General features: G+C 38.7%; 1 protein-coding gene across 1 annotated transcript in view; it reads left to right on the top strand.

Annotated features, from left to right (window-relative positions):
- SRRM3 (serine/arginine repetitive matrix 3) overlaps positions 1-22,107 on the top strand; it is an 80,907-nt gene that overhangs the window by 15,960 nt on the left and 42,840 nt on the right. The window contains exons 3-5 of the mRNA XM_032216115.1: positions 2,973-3,074; positions 11,615-11,749; positions 16,700-16,780. Of these exons, the coding sequence (XP_032072006.1) occupies positions 2,973-3,074; positions 11,615-11,749; positions 16,700-16,780 (318 nt within the window). The remainder of the gene's footprint in view (positions 1-2,972; positions 3,075-11,614; positions 11,750-16,699; positions 16,781-22,107) is intronic.

The following is a 22,107-nucleotide window of genomic DNA, read 5'->3' on the forward strand; positions in this document are numbered from 1 at the left end:
CCCTTCCAGCTCTAATCTAATTAACTTATTGATTGATAACAATTAACCTGATTTCTGAATTAATCTGTTTTCTGGATTCATACACTACATCATACAATTAAATAATAACCTGAGTTAATTTCACACAACACATTAAGTGACAACAAACAAAACTAAGGATGACACTAACCAACATCAACAGGGGAGTGTACAAAAACAGCTGCTGGATCAGTGTTTCTCAACCTTGACAATGTTAAGTTGTCCCAGAATCCCCCAGCCAGCCTAACGTGGCCAAGATTGAGAAACACTGTGCCAGATCTTCAGACCTGGTTAAATGTGATGTAGGGATATTATTACCTTCCATCTGCTTTCATTTTCATTTCTCCTGTCTTGGGTAGAGCGGGGTGTCTTTATCCTGTTACAGTAGCAGAGCAAAAGCATCTTACATTACAGTTAATTATTTACAAGCCCAAATAATTCTGCAATCATTCTTATTTTCCCCTTTCACATGGCTTTCATCTTGTCCTCAGCCCAGGAGTGAGATAAATGGTTATAAGCTGTGATAATGTAAAGTAGCATTTCCCCACTTGTTTGAGCAATGTCTAACAACAGCCTTGCGTGTACAATATAAAAATCTCTTACACGTTATTAGCATTTACTTTGGAGAAAAGAACCTTTTTCAACTTAAAACAGATGAATGCTTCGGAGAAGTAGATAAAGACATCCTTGTCCCCTGAATACAGGGATTCAATTCCTAGCTATTAAGTGAAGAAGAGTCTTCAGGGTCAAGATTTGCTCTGACTGGAGAGAAGAATAATAGAAACAAGATATGGACTTGATAAGGGGAATAGCAAATTTAATGCTGGGCTTGTCCTCTTCCCATTCAAAAGTAAAAAAAGCTTTGTAATTCAGTCATGGGGAAAGACCCTTTGAACTGTATGGAATGCAGAGCTTATGCCATACTTTAATTATTCATGCATTTTTTAAATTTTTTATTTATTCAGTGTTTATGGGTGCCTACTTGCTAAATGACTCTGGGTGGCTAGCTACATGGAAAACACCCCCATCCCCATCCCACATACATAAATAATTCAACAAAGCAGTAGAAACATGCATAACATATCTCTGTTATAGAGATAGAAGATAGAGACGTTAACCCACTCCTTATTTGGGGATTTAACTTCAAGGGAAGTGTTCTTAAACTGTTTGACCCAATTACCCTTTTTTTCATTCTCAAATAATGTCGTTAACCTGGTAAAAATGCCAGAATCTCTTATTTTACAGTTATTTTAACTGTGGCAGTCCCAAATTTGACCATCAATTCACAATCAAGCAATTACAAATTGTTCTGTGTGTACAATTAGGATCTACTCAAATTAACCACCTTGAGGGTAATTACCTCCCTCACCCCAGTTTAGGAATCACTGTTCCATGGACATTCTGAAGCATAGATAGATGCACCCAGAAATCAGGTCAGTGGCTGGCCGCATACATTGATTTGAATCCTGATTTAATTTAAATAGGATTTGTTAAATAAGGCATGGTGACTGACTTCACACATCACACTAAGTGAAAACTAAACAAAGCACATTAAGGCTGAGAGTAAAGTGTGAAGATAGTGATTTTCCAGGTAGATAGTGGCATCTGAAAATAGGGGAAAGTAGATGAAATTTTGAAGAGGGAGATGTCTGATTTATGACTGATTCTATTCACTGGAATATAGTTAAGTATAGAGGCATTCAGGAGTTAGATTTGTTAATTCTTTCTTTAAGTTACTTCTCATCTTTTTGCCGTTCTGTGCTAAATTGAAGAAAGCATTCAATTTTTTAAATAATTGCTGAAAAAACATATCATTGAAGATGGGGGGCAGTAAGAAGGTCAGGGGGTGAATAGAGGACAAGCTGAAGGAGGTTGCTGGGAAAATCAAAGAAATGGTCTCTGATATTGAGTGATAACAATCAATGCTAAGAAAATTTGGGGTGGCTATTGTGAATATGTGTTCCAATATCTCAGGGGCTGCCACAGAGAAGACGGAGTCAACCTATTCTCCAAAGCACCTGAAGGATAAGAAGCAATGGATGGAAACTAACCAAGGAGAGAAGCAACCTAGAACTATGGAGAAATTTCCTACAGAACAATTAATCAGTGGAACGGCTTGCCTCCAGAAGTTGTGGGTGCTCCAACATTGGAAATTTTTAAGAAGAGATTGAATAACCATTGTCTGAAATAGTATAGGCTTCCCTGCCTGAGCAGGAAGTTGGACTAGAAGACCTCCAAGGTCCCTTCCAACTCTGTTATTCTGTTCTGTTAATATAGGTGCCACCCCTGCCACAATAACAACACATTATTTGATCTGAGCTGTTTATATAACACAATAAGTACCATTCCAAAGGCAAAGCTGCAATTTGAAATAAGGCCCATTTTCCAATTTGTGTTGAAAGCGTGCATCAGTTCTTTCAGTATCCATCCCTTCCTAATTTCCTCCTTGTATGTCTGTGAGGTCTGTTCCACGTTGTTGAGTCACTATGGGACTCCCAAATGTGTTTCTTTATATTCTTTGAAGTTAAGATGAATAAGAATTATTGATATCTTAATTCCTGGACTCTATGTGCACAACTGAATCCCAGAAGCTCTGCTATGGAGACCAAAGGCAGATGATGTGCTCAGCACCTTATAGCATCAAGGACGAGATGCTGTAGTAGACCAAGTAGAATGAGGCCATTAGTGCAGTTTCTTGTTGGTGCTGTCCCTTCAGAAAGGCAACGCCAAGTCTTCTGTTTCTGAATTAATATGGGGAAATGGAAAGAGGTATCTAGTTGCCTCAGATGCTAATTATCCTTAGATAGGTGTTCTTGGGGAAAGGGAGGTGTCAAAAAAGTTAAGATGGTTGATCTGTGATTTGGAGGAGGTTCCCTTAATAAAGGAAAGATATCCATAGTAGGGCAAATTCTGAACATTCCTGATGTGCTTCCCATCTTCCTTTCTTCCGACAGGTATTCTGAAGAGGATATCCAGCAGAAAGTTGGCACCTTCCGGCAAATGCTGATGGAAAAGGAGGGTGTTCTCACCCGTGAAGACCAACACGGACGGCATATGTGAGTATGGAGTGGTTGCTATGCAATCACGTCAATTTGGCTTCTCTTCTTCCAGCTCTGTGGAGCAGACTCAAAAGAGTCTAATTGCCTCCAAATCCTTGCATGTAGAAACTTAGCATGCCAGCAAGAAGGATGAGCTGAACTTTCCATTTGGTATTCTTTTTTTCTACCCACTGAGGTGGGAAAAAGTCTCCCTGCTGAAGAGAACAGCAAATCCCATGGCAATCAGTTAAAATTTCATCACTTAGTGTTGCTCTGATACGGAGATGTCAAACTGGATGCGTCAGGCGCAGGCCATGCCCACCCCAGATCTACAAAGGCGGAAAATGTAGCGATACATCATGTGATGACAATGTGATGCTGCAAGGTTTACACTCGTGCTCTGATACAACTAATACAAGCCTTCACAGGAAGGGTTATGGTGCTCACAATTAACCTGTACACAGTGGTGGGATCTTACTGGTTTAACAACCAGTTCGGTGATTGCATGTGCACAGTTTTGTGAAAACTTACCTTCTGCATTACTGCTGGGGAGGAAAACAGCTGAGGTGCAGCAATCCGCTGTGCCGCATGACTCAGCTGAGAGGATATAGGTCAGTACAACGTGTGGGCAGATAGGCCCAGCTGATCATCAGAGTGAACCGGTTTGCTCCCAGCTGATTGTCAGAGCTACCAATTTGCCTGAACCGGTCCGAACTGTTAGAATCCCACCCCTGCCTGTACATCGTTCTACCCATTTTATTTAAAATATGACTGCCACCAATGCCATAAAAATAGCAGGAGCAGTGTGCCCCAAATATCAGATAATTAGAGTGCTGGTGATTATTCTCCATTATAATACAAAATGGCCATTGGAAAGGAACCATATTGCAAAATGCTGGATTAAAGGTACTTAAATTTTTATCTATGAAACCACAGTACATGCAGAGGAAGATGGTGGTAAGAACCTCTCCTGTCTCTAAATACTTATTAGGAAACACAGTTTTCTCCCCCACTTCTCCATTATAGTCTCTTTGATGGTTCTGTCCAATTCAGATAGGGATCTGGACTTTACTCCACAATAATCTCAATTCTGGGGAAGTGCATCTTAAGGGAGGACACCATAGACAACCATTTTCCCTCCTTCTCAGGCACTTTGTCCTTAGCTGGTTCAATCACACCAGAAAGTAACCATTTCTCAGTATAGTACAACAATTGCACAGGTTTATTGAATCAATGCTTGAACATAGTTGTCCCTTTAGTACATTCCTCACTTCCAGCAAAACTAATCAGAGACACTCATTGCTAATGAACATGGTTTTCCCAACTAATATTAATTAGCCTTCAAATAGTTGGGAAAAGTTATGTTGTAAACCTAGAAAGATTGCTGAGTTGAGGAGATAACAGAAGTAGCAGGCAAGAAACAGCTAATAAAATTGCAAGGTATGGATCAGAACAGCTTTTATACTTCTCACATAAGCACACCCAGAGATAGGCAAGCAAAGTTCCTTTTTGTCTCCTGTTTTATAATCTAAAAGTGTTGATTCTGACCAGCTGGTTTTTATCCTGGAATATTGATACAAAAGACTAATAGAGAAGACTATTAGAAAGGGATCTGGCTGTTCTTAGCCTGCTCTTTGTCATTGAAATTCATGTCCTGGCCAACTCTTTTATCCAGCAGTTGTACTTTGATGTTCCTCTGGTCTTTCGTACGTCATAGTTTTAGTTTATCCCAATATTTGTATTTTCATGCACCTGGGTATTCATGTATATGTACCTGACTGAACATTCAACAGATAGTTCGTTAAGTTCAATATTCATTTTGATCACTAGAAAAGGTTAATTGGCTGGGCAAGCCGGCAAAGACATTGCTCTCTGTTGTGCTAGCTCTTGGTTTCTTCAACATCTTCATCAATGATTTGGATGAGAAAATAAATGGGGAACTCATCAAATTTGCAGATGACACCAAGCTGGTAGGAATAGCCAACACTCCAGAAGATGGGCTAAAGATACAGAAGGATCTTGACAAACCTGAACATTGGGCACTATCTAATAAAATGAAATTCAATGGTGAAAAGAGTAAGGTTCTACATTTAGGCAACAAAAATGAAATGCACAGGTACAATATAGGTGGTACCTTGCTCAATAGTAGTAACTGTGAGAGGGATCTTGGAGTCCTAGTGGACAACCATTTAAATATGAGCCAACAGTGTGCAGCAGCTGCCAAAAACGCCAACACAGTTCTAGGCTGCATAAACAGAGGGATAGAATCAAGATCACGTGAAGTGTTAATACCACTTTATAATGCCTTGGTAAGGCCACACTTGGAATACTGCATTCAATTTTGGTTGCCACGATGGAGAAAAAATGTGGAGACTCTGGAAAGAGTGCAGAGAAGAGCAACAAAGATGATTAAGGGACTGGAGACTAAAACATATAAAGAACGGTTGCAGGAACTGGGTATGTTTCGTTTAAGAGAAAGAAGGACTAGGGGAGACATGATAGCAGTGTTCCAGTATCTCAGGGGTTGCCACAAAGAAGAGGGAGTCAAACTATTCTCCAAGGCACCTGAGGGTAGAACAAGAAGCAATGGATGGAAACTAATCAAGGAGAGAACTGAGGAGAAATTTCCTGACAGAACAATTAATCAGTGGAACAGCTTGCCTCCAGAAGTTGTGAATGCCCCAACACTGAAAGTCTTTAAGATGTTGGATAGCTATATGTCTGAAACTGTATAGGGTTTCCTGTCTAGGCAGGGGGTTGGACTAGAAGACCTCCAAGGTCCCTTCCAACTCTGCTATTGTATTGTATTGTATTGTATTGCATTGCGTTGCGTTGCGTTGCGTTGCGTTGCGTTGCGTTGCATTGCATTGTACTGTACTGTACTGTATTGTATTGTAAGAACAATTAACCAGTGGAACAGCTTGCCTTCAGAAGTTGTGAATGCTTCATCACTGGAAGTTTTAAGAAGAGACTGGACAGTCACTTGTTGGAAATGGTATAGAATTGCCTGCTTGAGCAGGGGGTTGAATCAGAAGACTTCCAAGGTCCCTTCCAGCTTTATTCTGATAGATTGATTGAACTAATGTACTACACATTGCCCAGCACAATGAATTACACATGAATGTACAGTCATCCATCAGGACAGCCATCAGGAGGTCAAGAGAGAAATCAGAGGGAATATTCAGGACAGGGATAAAGTTAATTTATTAATATGAAAACTTTGTTAGGGCTGGCCATTTGGGACAACAGAGATAAATTAGCCATGGTCCTGAGGAAGGAAAGAAAAAAAACCAGGCATAGTTTTTGTGGAGTCAAAGATGCCAAAGGAGTCCTAAGCCTTAGCTTTCAATGTTAGATCAGTTTCTTTTTTTAGCAACTTCTATCTGCTTTGCTTGTAATCATGATCTTGCTGCAGATATAATGCCTCATTTCAAGAAAGGACTAGCTAGCCTTGTTTATGTAATAAGATTAATTAGGTTAGCTAAGATTCTTTTGGCAGCATCTACATAACACATTTCATTAGTACCACAAAAGTTGATTGCTGCTGGCCTTGGTTAGGTTAATGTGATATTTAGTTAGTTTATGGGTCAAACTACTACAAGGGTAAAAATGTTATGTAAATCCAAATGATGTTTATTACATATAATTTAAACTATAGATTAGCAAGAGCCGACTGCATTTGCATCTCAAGTTCCACTGAGACCCCCAAGGGTTTCATTTTGACCACAATCTAAAAGGTTCTTCTACCAGAAAAGCAGCTAAAGGAGATCATTTGGGGACTCAAGTATTTCCAAGCTCCCTCTTCTTCTTGCCTGCCCCTCTTCTCCTGTTTTATACATATACAATACCATCATGTATTTTAGTGCAAATCTTGTCACCTCCTATGTTCTACATGACTATATTGTATCCTCCATCATTTTAGTTAAAATTAGGGATATGCTTGGTCTCACACCCAAGTGCTGAGTACAGGACTGAAATGGTATAGATCATGCTTGTAGGTGGCACAAGTGGATAATGGTCATCTCTTCTTTTGATTTCTTAGTATCTTTCAGCACATCATTGATCATGGTATTTCTCTGAATTGGATTGGGGAATGGGTAGCATTGCATTATGCTTTTCCTTCTCCAGGGCTAGTTCCAGTCAGTGTTGATAAGGGTAGGAGTTTAATCTGTGGCCTATGATGTTGAGGGTCCCAAAGGCTTCAGCACTCTCTCCAATCCTATTTACGTCCTTACCTATGACATCTCTAGATAAGGTCATCTGGCAACAAGGAGTGAGCTATCATCACTATGATGTAGTAACCTTATGTAATAACTTTACAAATTAATTTCCTATCTCCATCCTGCCCACCGAAATGATGCTGTGGAGGTTCTGTATTTGTGCCTGTCAGCTATGAATACATGGGAGTATCACAAAGTCGAATCTAATAGAGAGCAATGAGATTCAACTTTTCTTTCAGTGGAAGAACATTCATATTATGTTTCATTGTTCTCCCATAAATTGCAAAAAAACTGGACACACAGACAGACGAAGTAATCCCTTTCTCAGTCCTCTGTCACAAGACAATCATGAAGCTTATGAATACTGATTGTAATGATTTTCCTCTATTTTGCTCTCCAATAACAATAGAAAAAAAGGCTGTAATGTTAACCAGAAGAATGCATGGATATATCCATGAACTTACCAAAGGGCAAACTTTGATTCAAAGGATACTTTATCTTTTATCCTGGAGAAAACTATGAGTAGGCTTTTTACCCATCCAAAAGCTATGCTCCCCTTTTTCATTTCTCCAGCCCACTAATATCTCCCCCTCAAACATCCTGGGGTTCATTTCCTTTACAACAGCCAATTATTCACTTGCCTTATAATCTGGTTAAGATTTTTGAACAGCAGAGATTAATGTCTCCCAGGCAGTATCCGCTGGGCTGTACTACTATTGCTGCAATTTTCCCCTCCTGACTTCTTTCCAAGGGAAGGCTGGTGAGTTCCACCTCCAAAAAACATTAGTCAGCCATAATATTGTAATTATACACTTTTTCTGAAAAAGCAGAGACAAAGGCAGAGGGGGTGACATTTCCAAATGTTATTATAGTGATTTTCTCTTATTTTTGTCCATGATTGATTTTGTTTGTTGATGAGGAGGCATTGCTTGCATGCTGATTCAATACTTTTTGGAATTGTAAAGACAGATAGCTCTCAGTAAAGAATTTACACTTATTGACAACACATGGGTTAATTTTTAATAAATAAATACAATTAAAGGGATTCCTCTTCCCATTCTACCCAATCCAAGAAATAATTTATGAAACTACAGCCAAACCCCCAGATTTTAAGTGTCATCTGGATTATAAATAGTATTTACAGAGATGTCATAAGGGCTTTGGCAGTTGTGGATTTGATCCAAAATGTAGTACCCAAGTTATTTTTTGTGATAGAATAGAATTCTTTATTGGCCAATTGTGATTGGACACACAAGGAATTTGTCTTTGGTGCATATGCTCTCAGTGTGCATAAAGAAAAATAAAATACATCTATCAAGAATCACAAGATAAAACACTTAGTGATAGTCATTGGTTACTAATAAGCAATCAAATCATACTAGGTTTACTACTTTGCAAATTGTAAAGTTACAAGTAACATGGTTATAGTCATAAGTGGGAAGAGATAGGTACTAGGAAGGATGAGAATAGTAACACAGTCTTAGTAAAAGATTTGACAGTGTTGTGGGAATTAGTTGTTCAGCAGAGTGATGGCATTCAGGGAAAAAACAGTGATTATTCTCTTAGTAATATAACAAAACAAGGTAAGGTTCATTTTAAGCAGTGTTACAACTTAGCTAAGCAACAAAATTCTGAAATATCCAGGAAGTGCTGATTATTCCATAATGCGAAGGAAAATCAACTGACTAATATATGCCAAAAAAATTTAGAATAAAACACTCTTCAACTAGCAAAGTAAAGTTTTCAGTCTTAAGAGTTTTCTTCACTAAATAAAAAATCTTCTACTTTTACATATCTTTCCCATTCCCTATTTAAGTAGGATAGTACCAATTATAGAGCCTTAGAATATTGCATCCAGTTTTGGTCACCATATTATAAAAAATAGATTGAGACTTTGAAAGAGTACAGAGAAGAGCAACCAAGAAGATTAGGCGGCTAGAGGCTAAAATATATGGAATAGTTGCAGGAATTGGATATGGCTAGTCATTTAAAAAGGACTAGAGGGTGATATGATAGCAGTGTTGCAATATTTGAAGGGCTGCCACAAAGAAGAGGGGGTAAACCTATTTTCCAAAGCACCAGAAGGCAAGACAAGCAGCAATGGATGGAAATCAAGGAGAGAATCAACCTACAGCTAAGAAGAAATTTCATGACAATGAGAACAATTAATAAGTAGAAGAGCTTGCCTTCAGAAGTTGTGGGTGCTCCATCATTGGAGGCTTTTAAGAAGAGATTGGACAGTCACTTGTCTGGAATGGTAGACAGTTTCCTGCTTGAGCAGAAAGTTGGACTAAAAGACCTCTAAGGTCCCTTCCAACTCTGTTATTCTATTATTCTGTTATAGATTGTCATAGATCTTCCTGGAGAAAGTCTATGTGGTAGAAAATGAGTAGATGGCATATAATCAATCAATCAATCAATCTCTTAGAGATAAGCAAGGGGGGGTATTATTCTGGTATTTATTTATTTATTGGCTTCCCACAAGTTATTTGTCCTGGGTAGATTTGCCTATGACAATACTTTCTTTACTTCAGTGGATCTTGAAATTTATCCTCACTTCTGATCCCATCAAGTGTCTTGCTCTGAGCTGTCTTGAAAAAGCTGTCCTAGAATTCATATTGGTCTGCTAACCATTAGATTTCATTTCTCTTTCTCCCAGCCTTTTCACCCTGCTCTTACCAGCTCAGTAGCTGTCCCTATTTTCTACATTGCCTGTACTGTCAGGCAGGGTCAGCTAGCAAGAACAATATGTCACGCTGGGTATAAATGTGACATGAGAGCAGAAAGCTCCAGGCAACTGCTTGCTGACATAGGAAGTCTTTGGACAATGCTGGTCTTTGTATAAGATTAGTGAATGCTAATTTATATTAAGATGCTAATTTATATGTGCAAATTTAGAATGATTTGCAGTAATTTAAAAATAGCAACTTACTATATTTCACTTTAGTAAGAAATATAAGACCAAATGATAGCAGTGTTCCAATATCTCAGGGGTTGCCACAAAGAAGAGGGAGTCAAACTATTCTCCAAGGCACCTGAGGGTAGAACAAGAAGCAATGGGTGGAAACTAATCAAGGAGAGAAGCAACTTAGAACTGAGGTGAAATTTCCTGACAGTTAGAACAATTAATCAGTGGAACAGCTTGCCTCCAGAAGTTGTGAATGCCCCAACACTAGAAGTCTTTAAGAAGATGTTGGATAGCCATTTGTCTGAAATGGTATAGGGTTTCCTGCCTAGGCAGGGGGTTTGACTAGAAGACCTCCAAGGTCCCTTCCAACTCTGCTATTGTATTGTATTGTATTGGATCCAACTGTCTGCCTCTTCTGCAGTCTTTCTCCAGATAATAAAACTGATGGGGAATTTTTAGTCTCCCTGACCATTCTATTTAGTTGAGTTCTTTTCCTCAGCTTAAAATTATTACTGCATTGTTCATAAATGTGCAGAAACTGCATACGCTAAATAAAACAAATATTGCTTTCATTAAGGCAAACTTCAATTGGGACACAAAAGAGATTATTCAAGCTGATTGTTCCAAAGTAGTGGTAAAATTATTAGATATATATTCCTACACTTTTTATATAAAAATGCTCAATTTAATATTTGCATATTTTTAAATTTTATAAATTTCAATGCGAGTTGACAGTAGAATTATCCTTTGGGTAAAGCCTTTCCCCATATTTTGTGATATAATGCTCAGATACATTAAAATACAGATAATCTTTGACATAGAAGTTTGTTTAATGACTGTTCAAAGTTACAATAGTACTGAAAAAAAGTGACTAATTACCATTTTTCACAATTACGACTTTTGTAACATGATCATGTGATCAACATTCAAATGCTTGGCAACTAGTTCATACCTTCTGACAAGCAAAGTCAATGGGGAAGCCAGATTCATTTAGCAACAAAAATGTTGTTATTGTGTCTCACAACATAAATGTTGGTCTCAATTGTGATTGTGAGTTGAGGATTACCTGTATTTGTGGAAGTCATTTGAACTAGGAATCTATTAACTCCTGCAAATTTGCTGATGATTGAAATTTGGCTCAATCACTCCATTTTCCATTATACTTAGAATGGATATATATCTATATCATCCATATATACACACCTACACGCATACTGACAAAACATTACAGAAAATAAGTTTAAATGTGATCGTGGCCTATAGTAACTATGAGATTCGTTTTGTCGATTGTTTTACAGCCTTCAGTCAAAGACACAAAGAATCCTGGTGGAAGCATGAATACAATCATATTCACAGTGGGGCTTTCCACATAATACTAGATATATTGGCTAAGCTCTGAAGGACTGTTTTCCTCTTTTTTTCTTGGACAGAGTAATAGAAAATCATCATATGGTAGATGGAGAAGAATACGCCATACAATATGCAGAATATGAAGAAGGTTGCCCATTGCAGTGTGACTGTGCAGCTGACTGTTACCAATACGACAGCAGTCACCAAGAATACAGGTGAGCATCACAGATATCAGCTATGGCTCCAAGGGAAACTATTGTGATAAGGGTGCACTGATTTTCTAGCAAGATTTTAGTATTCTATGAAGTTTAATCGGAGCTTTTATTACATGAAGCTTAATCTTACAGATAAGAGCTTTACTGTTGGTTCATTTCAAATGGCAACTATGGATTTTCATCTGCCAAATAATAACACCCAAATAGATTATTTTAAAAAAAAAAAACAATTCCTATGCCATGAACAAATGGTTGCTTAGATGTTAAAATGAGCAAGTCAAGGAAACAGATGGAGCAGCTGGCCCGAATTTCTAATGCCTAGGAAGAGAGGTTTTTCAGTGAAATTATGAAATAAAATACTAATTTCCTGACAAATGGAGAAAATCATATTATAGCAAATACTGGTAGAAAAATCTCAGATTCCTCTACTTTTCTTAGGATAAGCCCACACATTCACCAATGACATCACAATTCTAGCTAAGATAAAAGCTTAGATTTCAGCTGTCAGTTGGAATTTGGAGACAAACAGTTGGAGCAAAGTTTTTTGTAATTTTGGAAGTGATAAAATTTCTTATTTATCTCCTCGCCCTTGTTTGGGGCCAGACTTCTATGCAATTCCATGTGACCAGATTTGCTAGTTATTTATTTTTTAGGATGAAAGGTAAAAGGAGTTGGATGTATTTGATTTGAAGTAAAATCCATCAAAAGACAAGATGGTAGTTGTAGCAGTATGAGTGTCCATAGAGGGGGGGATGTCAAAAAATCAAGATGGCAGCCACAGTTAAAGCCCCATCTCTTTTCTATGTACATTGATGCCACATTGATGGTCTTTATGTGACTATATCTTAAGATATATAAATTTAGTAGCTGGAGCAGTGGGTTGTGTAGTGAGCCAGAAAAACTGTTATGGTTGATTGATTGGAGAGCCCTGGCTCTTGTATGAGGCAATCTGCCCTCGGATTGGTGGATGTGAAAGGGGCGTTTCCCTTTTTTCCTGCCTTTTTCTTCTGCGTGCCCTGTATGCTCTGTGATTTACCTCATAATGCTCCTGTTAGCCTAGCTATTTTGTTTGCTGTAAATATAGACATAACTTATATTTATTTATATAAAACTACAATGTCAGCATCTCTGACTTCATTTGGACATTTGCTGCACAATTCCCTGACACTATCGTTGCCATCTTGAATTTTTTTATACCCCACAATAGATGTCCCATATGTCAAGATAAAACCCTCTAAATTCTCAATTACATTTTACCCTTTTTCTCTGGACTGTCCATTCATGCTCAGAATACCCAGATGTGCCTTTTTTATGCATCTCTCTGGTAAGGCACCACTGTTTATTTTAGACTGGGTTAGAAAATCTTCCTCCCTGGTCAAAACAAATAATCTTTTTTTTATTGTCAGATCTGTGTCAAAGTTGACAGCACTCAGGGGACTAGATTGCAATGGGCTGATTAATCCCCCAAAGGCCGTATTAATTTACATACTGTGCAGGTGGTTCCACACTTTATGAATAACCTGATTATACAACATTGAAGATAAATGAACTAAACAAGCTGCGTTTGCACAACATGCTAAGACCCAAAAGAAACAAATGAAGATTCATGCAAAGTGGCTGCTAGATTTTTAACCAGGTCAGGTCCACATGTTGTACACAGCTAAAAGGGATAATATTTATGCATCTCTGCTATGCTTTAGTAGGGACAGGCTTCCAATGCCAAAGAATTTGAACCAGGAATAAATTGTATAAACATAACCAAAAATATAACTTCAAGCCACTTGAAGTTTCCCAAAGGTGCTTTTTCAGGAGGCAACTGGACTTTCTTGTTTTTTCTTTTGAAGACATGTTGCTTCTCATCCAGGAACTTACTTCAGCTCTGACAGGACAGTGGGGAATGGAAGCGTGGTGGGGGGCTGTCAGAGCTGAAGAAGCTTCTTGGATGAGAAGCAAAACATCTTCAAAAGAAAAAAAACAAGGAAGTCCAGTTGTCTCCTGAAAAAGCATCTTTGGTACAGAGGTGGGTTGCTTCTGGTTCGGCTCGGTTCAGTCAAACCAGTAGTGACGGCAGCAGAAGGCTCCGCCCACCTGCCCGGACGTATCTGCGCATGTGCAGAAACGTTGCACGAGCATGAGCACAAGCATAAGAGAACCGGTAGTAAACCGGTTAGCAACCCACCACTGCTTTGGGACAACCATGACCTGGATGACTGAGAATCTCTACAGACACTGCCTGATTTATATCTACTTTCTATACTGATTATGTAAGACTTCTTTTCATTATTGCAGACTAACGAATTTAAGAGAATTCATGAGGGATGTCTGCAGGGTGTGGTGAAAAAAGCCAAGATTATGGTGCAATTGAAGTTCTCTTGCCTGTCTGTCTGTCTGTCTGTCTGTCTATCTATTTATCATCTGTCTGTTTGCATCACACTATTGCAATCATCACACAGTTTTTGACCAAACCTAAAGATGCTTCTGGAATTTCCTCACCACTACATCTGATTTTTCTTTTCTTTTTTCGTTTTTTCCTTTCCTTTTCTTTTTCCTTTTCTTTTTTCTTTTCTTTTTTCTTTTCTTCTCCCTTTCCCTCTCCCTCTACTCCCAAACATCAATCCTTTTCCTTCCTTGGATCTTTTCCCTTCTCCTTTTCTAGTAAGAAAAAAATATATCATCAATTTGCCACGTTTTGCCCCCAAAAATTCCAAAGCAAATTACAAGACAAAATAGTTTAACTTTCCAACACATGAGATGGCCCCAGCCTCACCTTTGCTATGGAGTTTTCAGGATGGATGATGAAATAATCCTAAGGATGCTGCAGTGATTAGTTAGTAACTGGCAGGGGTTAGAACATATGATCTTTAAAGGCCTTTCCAATTCAAACTATGCTAAAATGAAGTTGAACATTTTGTGATTCAGGATATTATGGCAACTAGTCATGACTGTAGAATGTTGTGCAAAATAGGCTATTGCCGTGATGGTGAACCTATGGAAGGTGTGCCATAGGTGGCATGCAGAGCCTTCTCTGTGGGCACTCCAACTGTTGCCCCAGCCCAGCTCCACCGCACATGAGTGTACACCTCCCGCCAGCCATCTGGTCTTCAGGTCTCTGCCCCTCATGTGCAGGGGGTGGGATGCATGTACTGGGGGTTCTTGCATTGCATTTTGGGGATTTCCGTGCATGGCACGCATCCCCTGCAACCTGTTTTGCACCTGGAAAGCCTCCTGCATCAACCTGGAAGCCAAAAATAGCCCATGGTGTGCACGGGGGATGTGCGCTTGCAGAGAGGGGCAGGGTACATGCACGGGGGGCACTCACATTGCATTTTGGGGTTTTGCTGGGCACTCAGCACCAAAAAGGTTAGCCATCACTGGGTTATTGCAAAAAGCTATAAAATGGGATTTTGGATAATATTATGCTGCGAACACTATACTTGTGTTTTGTTTCCCTTTCCCCTTTAAGATGTACTGTAGAGTGTTGTGTGAATCTAATGTATAATTTTAGGATTCTGCATTCAGCAATTTTAAGGACCAATAATTTTACCCGACAGTTAATTCTGAATGGAAAAGGCCCTAACAATTCTGAGCTTTCTATTTAATTCAGGTCATTTTCTGATTTATCCCTCATGGTGATATGAAGAAATAGGCACACAAGACCCTTTTTGTGAAATAAATGAAGTCAACATATCTGTACTCCCTGTAAAGGGACCCACTTTTATTTATTAAGTGGTATAGATACCTGGGCTCTACTGTTGCTGGCTTAGTTCCACTGCTATTTTAATTTGCTTTTAATCTTACCTTCATTTTCCATTTCTCTATTTATGGTTTTAATTTCTATCTATGTCACCCAGAGAAAATACTATAAAAATGCTGTTGTCACTGACACCCTCTGATACACAAACACACATCCACAGAGGCATGTTTTTGTCAAACAATTCTCTTTTGCTTCCATTCTGATGCATCATTTGAAGCAGCAAACAAGAAATAATTAGGAATTAATTAATTAATTAATTTATATGAAAGTTTGAAACAATGATAAATGCTAACACTAACTACAACATGTAAGTCTTTCAAGAGACTATTCTATAAGTGAAGGCAGGGGGACAAATGCTGAGGAACCCTGTGAGGGAAGACCTTTCCTAGAGGTAGCTTAAATCCATCAACTGAGGGTCTTCAAGTGTACAAGCATCTCCTTTGGCTTGAAATAATTGAGGCAAAGTTAGCAATAGCAATATCATTTAGACTGATATACTGTGCCTTAGTGCTTTATAGCACTCTCTGAATAGTTTACAGAGTCAGCATATTGCCCCCAATGATCTGTGTCCTCATTTTATTGATAGCAGAATGATGGAAGGCTGAGCCGGTCAGGATCGAACTCCTGATTATGGACAGAGTTAGCTTACAATACTGCATTCTAATCTCTGCACCACCACGGCTAAGAAATAAAGATATATTTTCAACCATTGCAAGCACATATTTCTAAAATCAAGAAATGCATTTTTTTGCTTATGCAGCTGTTTTCATTTTATGTATCTAAAGTTTATTACAAAATAGATATTATCATTTTTGTCTTTGCTCTTAAAATGTTGGAGAACTCTCTTTTTACACTTCTGGGATTGCCAGAGCTCTCTTTTGTCTTGATTCAACCATTGTTGTACGCTGACTGACACTACATGTAGTCCTCGAGTTACAACTATAGTTACAACTATAGAGTCTTGCAATTAGTGTGGGGAAAGGATTACAAAAGTGATAGACTTCCAAATGAAAATAAAATCAATAAGCATGTCAAGAAATGAATTGGTGGTTATATAGATGAATATTTAGTCATTAGTGGTACCACTTTATTGTACACTGTAAAGTGGTGCAGTTCAGATTCAGACATATCTTCTCTTCTGCTATGAGAAATTGTTAAAGAAATGACTGAGTGTCTTCTATTTACTTCTTCCTTAGGCTGAAGAGACAATCTAGTAGCTCCACCTCTCCACCACCAAAGAAGAAAAAGAAAAAAAAATCAGGTCACAGGCGAAACCGGTGAGTCTCTTTAATGGAACTGATGTCTGGAAGTCTATGAATTGAATCAGGGGCTATCCAATCGAGCTGCTTCGTTCATGCATTTATACAGAAAATTCTAAGTGTGATTCCTGACATCTCTAATTAGATCTATACCAAGGGCTTCCAGATCTAGGCTGAAATAATCAGAATGATCCTTAGATGGCAGGAAAGAGAGTTTTCTGTATTTCTGTATTACCATCTATTGCTTGTTTGCATTTTGCATCAAAAATAGTCTTACACTGCTGCCAAGTAGAATATTCTACTATATAATAGGCTAGATCAGTGGTTCTCAACCTTTTCTTCACCACAGACCCCCCCTCCTTTTGTGGCCATGGTCCATGCCTATGGACCCCCAACACTTAACTCAATATTTAAATCATAACATTTCTTCAAACCTTCATGTACATCCTGTGATGACATTGCGGCTCCCCAGTGGTCCAGGGCCACAGGTTGAGAATCACTTGGCTAGATGAATCAATGATTTGATAGCCTTTTCTGACCTGATACTCTCCAGATGCAATGGGCCACAACTTCCCAATGATCTAGGGAAGTCATCGTTGCCAAGGTTAAAGCATCTTGACAGCATGGGTTAAGGAAGTTAAGGAGATTTTAGAGGTTGAATCTGTCAAAAAGCCTCCTCCCTTAGCTGGAAAAATTGGATGATGTCTGATTCAATATAATTTTATATATTGTCAGCCTTCTCAGGTAAACCAGAACAGGAAACATAGCTAGATGAGCTAATTCTACTTTATTGTAAAACTATATTTACAAATTCTTGCATGCCTGAAAGTGCAAATCTCCTGCCATCTCCTTCAGTCTGAGAAGTTAGGGAGAGTCCCTTCTGAGCCTCTTTCTCCACCCATTATGTGGCTTCAGACTCTGTTCTCTCTTATCTGACCATTCCTTAAGCAGCATCTCTTTCTCACATCACATGATCCTGTCAGCCAAAGGATGTCAGCTGGCAAGGACTAGAAGGCAAACTTTTTCTGCAGTGGCCCCTGTGGAGCAGCCTCCCTTTGGAGATTAGAATGGACTCAACCCTGTTAGCCTTCCATAAAGCACTAAAAACCTGGCTATGCTCCTGAGTCTTGGGCACAACATGTGCCAAGGGCCCTGCCTCCTGGGTATATTGCTAACAGGCCAGATACCTTGCTTTTGTATGTATTTCAAATTAGATATTTTAATTCTTTTACTCTTTTAATGCTTTTTACTGTTTTAATTGTTTTAAAATGTTTTTAAATTTTAATTGTAATATATGTTTTGAATTGTGAACCACCCAGAGTCGTTTGCTGAGACAGATTGCTATAGAAATATAAATAAATATACACACACTAATATCTAGAGAATATAAATAGACTTTCATGGTCGCCATCTTGTGGGCAAGCCAGTTATAATATTAAATGGTCATTGTTTTGAGCATTCACATTAATAGAGTTACCAGATCGGGACTGCATAAATCAAGATAATCACCAGGTGGCAATAAAGAATTAGAGTGTTCTGTATCTTTTTACTACCATCAAGGGCTCATCTAGTTTTCTGCAGCCGGAACTGGTAGCATTAATATTAACAACACACATACAAATGTTGCAAGAAGATGGAGCAAAGTGAGACTGAATCCTTCCCTTTTCTACTCCACTCCTTGAGAAAACTCTACCTTTGAAACTGTTTCAAAACTGAAAGGATAACATCCCCCCCCTCTTGCCAAATAAACATTTTTCAATTAAAAAGATATATTTTGGAGTAGGAAGACCACTGGGTGGCTGAAGGTAGTGAAGGACTTGGAAAAGTTTTCTTGTAGGCCCTATGAAAGGGCAATTGGTTCCCCTCTGCCCCATCTGGGCTGTCCATCCTCACCCATTTTTGTGGCTATATAGAAGGAAAGGAAAGCAATCACCTGAGCATAAATGTTAGGAGACAACAGGAATGAGCAGTCTAGATGATCTTTAGCTTCCCAAGCTGTTCTGCCTATTGAGAACAGAGCCTTTATCTCCTAAACTAGCTTGCTGCCATCAGCTTTAGGCAAAAATGCTACTCAATTGTCAGAGCCTTGATTTTCTGCCTGATAAATAGGGTATAAATCTAAATTTCACTTTATACAAATTCATTAGGGTTTAGTTGTCAGTCAAAGGGCCTTCAGTAAAGGGAATGGGGAGGGTATACACCATCTCACCCTTGCTTCAGAGGGCAAAACTTCTTCCATCAGTAGCATCTGATAATGGTTAGACCTCTGTGAAGATGCTGCCAAAGGATTACCTGGCCTTGTTGCCTTGTGTGAGAGAGGGCTGGACTTTAGGAGGCTCCCTGTACAATTGAGCATGATGGTCTTTGCACTAAAAATGATTCACACCCATTGAAGAAGGCATGGCAACAGGAGCAGTTGTGAATGAAGACTAAGAAATTACCTACAGAACCATACAGTCTTTGTTTCTAAAATGTTTCCATCCTTCCTCCAGCTGTTGACTTCCAGATGTGTTTGCTAATTGAGAATTCCAAAAGTGGCAATTCCAAAACCTCAAGGGGGGAGATGCAGGAAGGCTGCAGTGAAGCATCTCATTCCATTAGATCATGATGCAAATATGTGAGGGAAATGTATAGAATAGAATAAAAGGGTGGGAAGGGACCTTAGTGGTCTTTTTGTCCAACTCGCTGCCATGACAGGAGATCCTATATCATTCTGGACTTTCTTTGGACTTGATTGGATGGATACACGTGATCATAGAAAGAATAACAGAATAACAGAGTTGGAAGAGACCCAAGAGGTCCTCCAGTCTAACCCCCTGCCCAAGCAGATCCTATGCCATTTCGGAGAAATGGTTGTCCAATCCCTTCTTCAAAAACTCCAGTGATGGAGCACCCACAACTTTCTGAGGCAAGCCAATTAACACTGGTTAATTGTTCTCACTGTCAGGAATTTTCTCCTTAGTTCTAGGTTGCTTCTCTCCTTGATTAGTTTCCATCCACTGCTTCTTGTCCTGCCTTCAGGTATTTTGGAGAATAGGTTTACCCTCTCTTCTTTGTGGCAGCCCCTCAAATATTGGAACACTGCTATCATATCACATTTCATTTTTGCATATTTTTTTCAGTTTTGCTAGCCATCAGGAAGAAATTCCCCAATTCTTGGACATTTTTAGGCAGCAGTGTCCCTGATCTTCGGGATACAATTAAGGCTGGGGCCCCATACATCAGAATGAAATGGATCAAAGTGAGATACTGAGGATATCACAACCACAGCTGACATCCCCAGATTCTCCCACCTAATGTAAAGACCAGCCTGCTACTGTGTCACAGATTTTTAAAAATATGAATGGCTGCCCATTTGGTAATATCACCAGCCTGATAGTGAACTGCAGCCGCTGTAAGAGGCAATGTAGACCAAGGAGCAGGAACACCCATTTCCTTTCCTTCTTCCCACCAATCTTCCAGGTTCTCTGCTTGTGCTCTTCTCTTCAAAGAATGACTGTTTTGAGGAACAAGGTTTTTTTTTAGATGAGTGAGAAGCATTTAAAAGGAGGAACTATAGAGTGGTAAAACTATCTGGCTATATCTGCTATTCACTCTGCTTCTTTTATGACTCTTGCTTGTTTGATGTTTGCCAAGCCAACTAGATTTGTCTAACCATTTTGGTGAAAGCAGTAAATAGTCACTCAAAGTAAGAGCAACCTGGAATGTCTCTTTTGACAAAGGCAAAATGGCTGCCTCACAGGTGAACTAAGATATTTTATAAGGATTGGCAAAGCTTTTAGGAGCAATTGCCTCACGCAGGATATCACAGGGGAGAGGGTGTCAAAAAGGTTGATGGATTTGATTATATAGTTGCAACCATGATCTTAACTTTTTGCCTTTAGGCCTCAATCCTCACAGGGAAGCTCTGTCCAGAAATACAATGTTTCAGAATTTGAAATGATTGAAGGGATGAACACTTTTCATTCTGGGCAGGAAAGCAAGAATGTAATACCATGACTTAGTGGGGTTTCTACACACATTCCATTATATTGGGTTAGTGGCTTCAAAGAACAAAAACAATGGATTTAAAAGAATATTGATACAGCATACAGCATACATATTGATACAGTGAGGAAAAAGTGGAGAAATGGAAGGGGATGGGGGTGCGGAACAGCATGTTTCAATTAAAATTTCCCTTCAGGTCCCTCCTTCAGGTCTCTCCAGGGATGTTAAAAAGGCCTTGAGCATTTATAGCAGTGGTATATTTGTCATTCTTTTCCCTTTCACATTTAAACAACTGTTTTAACCATTTTAACAGTTTAATCTTCTCTTCCTCCAATGGTTAGGAAATGTAAATGTGACAACCATGTTTCAATCTACACATTAACTAGTCAAATGCAGATTAAAGCATTTTTAGGAAGATTTGCAAAATGTAACTCAATGTTGGTTCCTAAATTCTTAGGCATTTTTAAAGTTCCTTCTGAACACTTACACCACCTGCTGTATAATGATCCTTCAAATTATAACCTCCTAATGAATGACCTGATAAATGCTCACTCTTAGTGCTAACCATACAAAAGTATTAAGTAAAACAAATAACTTTTGTTTAAAAAGAAATGACCCTGAACCATGGGCAAGGAAATAAATTGTAGTGGCACCTGACTGGTCTTCAATTTGATGAAATATAAGTCTGACCTGATGAATCCAGAGGAAGACTTAAGTGTCATGTTTCCCTTACTTTTTGGCAGGATAGCTTCTTATTATATCTCCCTTTGAGCACTAGATGGCACTAAACTTTCCATTAATATCAGATATGACACACATTCTGATTCCTAATGTTCATGAAGTGGTTTTCAGTTAATTGTTAGAATTCCTTGAGCTTCTTGGAGAAAAGTATAGGATATTAAATAATTAAGTAACTAAAGTCTTTTAGATTGGCTATGCTTATATGTTGCACTTTCCCATGGATAACTAAAACCCATGATTTTAGTTAAATTTCCAGCATTTGCACATGCTGTATTGAAAACTGAATAATTGATTAGGTTCATACAAAAATTAGACTAAAATATGATTGGCTACTTTGCATGTCAATATTTTATGCTTTGTCAGTTAGCAATGCTGCAAAATCCTTATGTATCTCTAAAGATCTCTGTGAAACAGGATCCAGAGCTTCTCTAGAAAAAAAAGCCTTCCCCCCCACCTCAATGTGAATTAATATCTTGTTCAGGAAATCTGAGATTCTTTAGATACTCATGGGTTTATTCAGAGCTCATGCAGGATGACAGAACTTGCAGAAAGTTTATAAATAGAACCTGTGGGGATGGTGAGAGAAAGAGAAATTCCCACCTTATGATAAATCCAAT

Source organism: Thamnophis elegans, chromosome 4 (assembly GCF_009769535.1).
Source record: "Thamnophis elegans isolate rThaEle1 chromosome 4, rThaEle1.pri, whole genome shotgun sequence".
In the NCBI taxonomy this organism is placed as follows: Eukaryota; Metazoa; Chordata; class Lepidosauria; order Squamata; family Colubridae; genus Thamnophis; species Thamnophis elegans.